Source organism: Acyrthosiphon pisum, chromosome X (assembly GCF_005508785.2).
Source record: "Acyrthosiphon pisum isolate AL4f chromosome X, pea_aphid_22Mar2018_4r6ur, whole genome shotgun sequence".
NCBI lineage: Eukaryota > Metazoa > Arthropoda > Insecta > Hemiptera > Aphididae > Acyrthosiphon > Acyrthosiphon pisum.
Genome location: NC_042493.1, coordinates 92,769,090 through 92,774,366, shown reverse-complemented (window position 1 = coordinate 92,774,366; position 5,277 = coordinate 92,769,090). Strand labels below are relative to the sequence as shown.

The following is a 5,277-nucleotide window of genomic DNA, read 5'->3' as shown; positions in this document are numbered from 1 at the left end:
CTATTCAAGTATTTTTAAGTATTCTCAGAATTGAATCAAATTTTTAAAAATAAAATGCTCTATTAAATTATTTTGCATCCATACTTTAAGCAAATTTTCTATTTCTGTAAACAATTCTAAATACTACACCACTGCACGGCAATTCAATGAGATGTAAGACTGCAGTTACTTAAGTTTTAAACTCAAAATAAAAATAAAAGTTTTTATTGATTTTCAATATTTAAACTGTCTTTAAATATTTGTATATAAATGTATAAGCCAATAGTTTTCTATATATAAATATTGTATATTGTATGGTTATAAATATATGATTATTAATTTATATTTAATATTTTTCTAGATATGTCTGACATCGGCAGTGTAATTTTCATAAAGATACCAGTGTGTGTTTTACTGACAGTCAATTTAATTTTGTTCAGGGTAACTTCTAATCATTATTCAACAATTAAATATGAACTCTATGAATTCAATCGAACAGATTCAAAAACAGAAAATTTTCTTCTTCAAAAAGAGAGGTAAGAATACAGTAGGGTACTTTCCATTCACATAGGGTACACACCTTATATAGTCCGTTAAGTTCTTTTGGTACTTACATATTTATTATCTATACATTGTTAAATTTCTAAAACTTTAATCTCTGTGAGATAAGTAAAATATAAGGTATACATTTATGAATAATCTATATTTTTAACTTGTACTATAGTACAACATATTATATAAATAATGTAACATTATTAGTAATTATGTCTAAAAGTTTCATGAATTTAAAGTTAATAGTTTCCATCTTCTTTATTAGTTAATATAAATCTTCAAAACAATTTTTGATTTATTGGTAAAAAAATATTTAAAATCGTTTCATTTGACTTAATATAACTTTTATTTTTTGACAGATTTGTAATGAACATCAAAATATTTCTGATTATGGGAATCACATATTTTCTTACGCTACTATCTACTATATTAAAAATTAAAGAGGATATACGGTACATTATTTATGCAGATAGCAGTTTACAAGGTGTATTTATATGTATTATATTTTTGGCCAAGCACCAAGTTATTACGGACTTAAGGAAAATGTTTAGAAATTCAATGGATCACAGTGAGCCGACGCAAATTCACAATATCTCTGGGTCGTCATAAAAGTGGCAATGGGCAGTACTCATAAAAGTTAAAATGATTTCTAAATGCAATATGTAATATGTATAATATGCATAAAAAAAAATCAATATTTTTGTGTCTTTAAATATTACGTTTTTGTTTTTGTGGTTATTATAAAAAAAAATAATAGTTAACATTCAAAAAATATTATTTATCTAATTGTATATTATAAGGTCTGTTATATTTTACTTAAATAATTTATCTTTGTTTTAAATACATAATATATATTTATAAAATAAATGGATAAATCCTATCTAATAAAATTACAAAAAAAAAATGTTAATTAGTTTTATTGATCCTTATCTTGAATTTCAATGTGAATTTTATTCATTTACAATAATGAATAAACTACAAAAAGGCTAATGGCCTATGTCGCCGAAGCTACACAAAGATCAATAAAAAAAAAAAAAAACTACAAAAAGTATGTCGTAAAGAAAATATTATCAACAAGTTTTGTGCTACTATCAATTCCATCATTATGCATGTAGCTAGCAGTCTACAAGGTGTATTTATATGTATTATACTTGTGGCCAAGCCCCAAGATATTAATGACTTACGGAAAAAGATTGGATGTTCAATGGATCACAGTGATTCGACACAAATTAACACTATCTTTTGGTCGTCATAAAAGTGGCACTGGGCAATGCTCATAAAAGTTATAATGATTTCTAAATGCAATATGTATATAGAATGTAAATATTTTTATATTATATATTAAGACCCTAGGCCCTAGGACATAAAAATATCATTATTTTTGTGCCTTTAAATATTACGTTTTTGTTTTTTGTGGTTTTATAAAAATAAAATAATAGTTAATACTTAATAATCAAAAAATACGATTTATCCAATTTTATAAAGGTATATTATATTTTACTCAAATAATTTATCTTTGTTCTAAATACATATTATATACCAATAAAAAAAAAGATTAAATTCTATCTTATAGAATTACAAAAAAAATTTTAATTTGTTTAATTGATGTTTTTCTTGAATTTAAATGTTCTCTTTTATTCATTTACAATAAACTACAAAAAGTATGTTGTAAAAAAAATATAAGCATAATTAATGTTAATGAACTACTGTTTATATACAATTATTAATAATTGTATAATATATTTAATAGTTTATAAGCCGTTTAATTTTTATTATTTTCAATAAATTAAAATGTAATTTTTACACAAATACATTTTGAACCAGAATTATAATATTGCTATATTAATTCTTATTTTGTATCTGTAGTAAAAATAACACTGCAAATATTAAATATGGTGTTAAATCATTATTCAGATCAACCGTCGTTTTAAGATTTATGGTATAATAAAAACGTCAATACAAATTAATCATATACATCGAGATTTAGTAAAGCCAAATTTACATTGGATTCAAAGACCGACCGTCTCACCGGGATGGTGTCGACGACGTACTACGCTGGTCGGTACGACTGTATCGGATGCCGGTCGCCGGCAACTATTTCGTGTATTGCTGACGACTGTGATTGTTTACTGTTTGGTACTGTTTAGATCACGTTAAAATATTTAATGTATGTCTCATTAGTTTAGGACTTGTTGTATATTGTGTACACGAAAAACAAACTATGTTGCGTTAAAAACACAAAAATGTTTTAATTATGATGTCGATTTATAATGTTTTACAGAATCAAAAAGATGATTTTCTTTCTGGAAATTAAAAAACAAAATTTGACGTAAAGACTAAAGGCACATTAATTTGTTATGAATGTTTGAGGTTTATTTTATTAGGTATATTTATTTTTTTGTGTCTGTCATCACCTTTTAGAACAGTAAAAGCACTTAGATTTTCTTGAACAGTATCTTTTCTGAAAGGGAAATGAATCTACTTAGTACTATAGTAGTTTTCAAAAGCGCCGTGAAAAACAAAAAGAAAATTAAGGTCAATAAATAAACTAAAATTTAGCGCAGCGAATAATCACGGCCAGTGAGACATCTATACTATGTATATTGTATAATCAATGCTAATACCTAGACTGACAAACCGTCTCCGCTCAGAATTGTTTTTCTTATACAGTGATATTATATCATTGAATTCAAATTTAATACTATCCATTATACAGTGACCCACTTGTAACCTACTGTACAGTAGAGCGACATCCACTTACCCACCTTTTTTATATTAAAATTGTATATTGCATATTGTTATATGAATATATAATTACTAATTTATATTTAATATTTTTCCAGATATGATTGGCTACGGACGTTTAATTTTCTTCCTTATACCAATGTGTATTGTGTGTTTTTAATTTAATTGTGTTCTTGCCAACTTTTATTCATTGTTCAAGAATTAAATCTGAACTCAATAATTTCAACCCGACAGATTCAAAAACAGAAAGTTTTCTTGTTAACAAAGAGATGTAAAAATACAGTAGGGTTCTATCAATTCACATAGGGCACATACCTAATTTAGTCTGTTTATTACTTTTGGTACTCACATATTCATTATTTAAACATTAATAAATATTAAAAAAATGAGGTTTATTTTTTTAATTTTTATATTTATTTTTTTGTGTCTGTCATCACCTTTTAGGACATCACCTTTTAGGTTAGTGAAGGAAAGTGAAAGTGTGAGGAAGTGAAAATATAAGTAATAAGCGTCTAAAAATATGAAGATAATGAATAATCTATATTTTTAACTTGTACTATAGTACAAAATGTTATATAGATAATATGAAATTATAACTAATTAATAAAATGTTTGATAAATTTAAAGTTAGTACTTTCCGTCTTCTCTATTAGTAAATATAAATCATCTAAACAATTTTTGATTTATTGGTCACAAAATATTTTAAATCATTTCATTTGACTTAATATAACTTTTAATTTTTAATTTTTGACAGATTTGTAATGAGCATCAAACTATTTCTGATTATGGAATTCCCATATTTGCCTTCGATTGTATCATTTTCCTTAGAAAGACAAGAGATCAATTGGTACATTATGCATGTAGCTAACAGCCTACAAGGAGTATTGATATTTATTGTATTTGTGGCCAATCACCAAGTTATTACGGACTTAAGGAAAATGTTCAGAAATTCAATGGATCACAGTGAGCCAACGCAAATTCACAATATCTCGGGGTCGTCATAAAAGTGGCAATGGGCAGTACTCATAAAAGTTAAAATGATTTCTAAATGCAATATGTATAATATGCATAAAAAAAATCAATATTTTTGTGTCTTTAAATATTACGTTTTTGTTTTTGTGGTTATTATAAAAAAAAATAATAGTTAACATTCAAAAAATATTATTTATTTAATTGTATATTAAAAGGTGTGTTATATTTTACTTAAATAATTTATCTTTGTTTTAAATACATAGTATATATTTATAAAATAAATGGATAAAGCCTATCTAATAAAATTACAATAAAAAATGTAAAATTGTTTAATTGATCTTTATCTTGAATTTCAATGTGAATTTTATTCATTTACAATAATGAATAAACTACAAAAAGTATGTCGTAAAGAAAATATAATCAACAAGTTTTGTGCTACCATCAATTCCATTATATACATATTTATACCATAATAATTTAATCCAGATATCATAATTAATGTTAAATAACTAATATTTATATATAATTAGAATGCATAATTTATGAGCCGATTAATTTTTATTATTTTCAACAATTAAAATTTAATTTTTACACAAATAATTTTGAGCCACAAATATAATATTGTTACATTAATATTATTGTTTTATATATTTAGTTAAAATAGCATTACAAATATTACATATGGTGTTAAATCATTATTCAGATCAACCGTCGTTTTAAGATTTATGATATAATTAAAATGATAGTAAGATTAACCGTATCTTTCTATATTTATCAAAACTAAATTTACATTGGATTCAATATTCGTTGCAAATACAATCGAAACTATATTATAATGTATCTACTTATATACTTGCGTATAAAAGTCTATTTAAGTTATAAATATTTTGTAATATGTAATATTTAGACTTAAATAAAAACACAGGATAATTAATAGATGGTGAACCATAAATTGGTTTTCCAAAACTATCGCATTGCTTAGATTTTCGCTACGCATGTAGGTGTTTTGAATATTGTATTTTCTATTTG

At 24.3% G+C, this 5,277-nt stretch overlaps 1 protein-coding gene across 2 annotated transcripts; it reads left to right on the top strand.

Annotated features, from left to right (window-relative positions):
• The first annotated feature begins 274 nt into the window (after positions 1–274).
• LOC107884174 (G-protein coupled receptor Mth2) lies at positions 275–4,390 on the top strand. Of its 2 annotated transcripts, none has more exons than XM_016805762.2 (2): positions 275–515; positions 4,031–4,390. In XM_016805762.2, the coding sequence occupies exons 1-2, from the start codon at positions 343–345 to the stop codon at positions 4,278–4,280; spliced, it is 423 nt and encodes a 140-aa protein (XP_016661251.1). In that variant the 5' UTR covers positions 275–342; the 3' UTR covers positions 4,281–4,390. The 2 variants fall into 2 exon arrangements, with proteins under 2 accessions (XP_016661251.1, XP_016661250.1); XM_016805761.2 differs by lacking the exon at positions 4,031–4,390 and adding an exon at positions 891–1,430 and having other exon boundaries at positions 309–515.
• The last annotated feature ends 887 nt before the right edge of the window (positions 4,391–5,277 follow it).

Excerpts from the sequence above, each read along its gene's own strand:
- LOC107884174 (XM_016805762.2), top strand. The coding sequence starts at position 343 with ATGTCTGACATCGGCAGTGTAATTTTCATAAAGATACCAGTGTGTGTT. Across the intron at positions 516-4,030 it reads TTTCTTCTTCAAAAAGAGAG|ATTTGTAATGAGCATCAAAC; the intron begins GTAAGAATACAG and ends AATTTTTGACAG.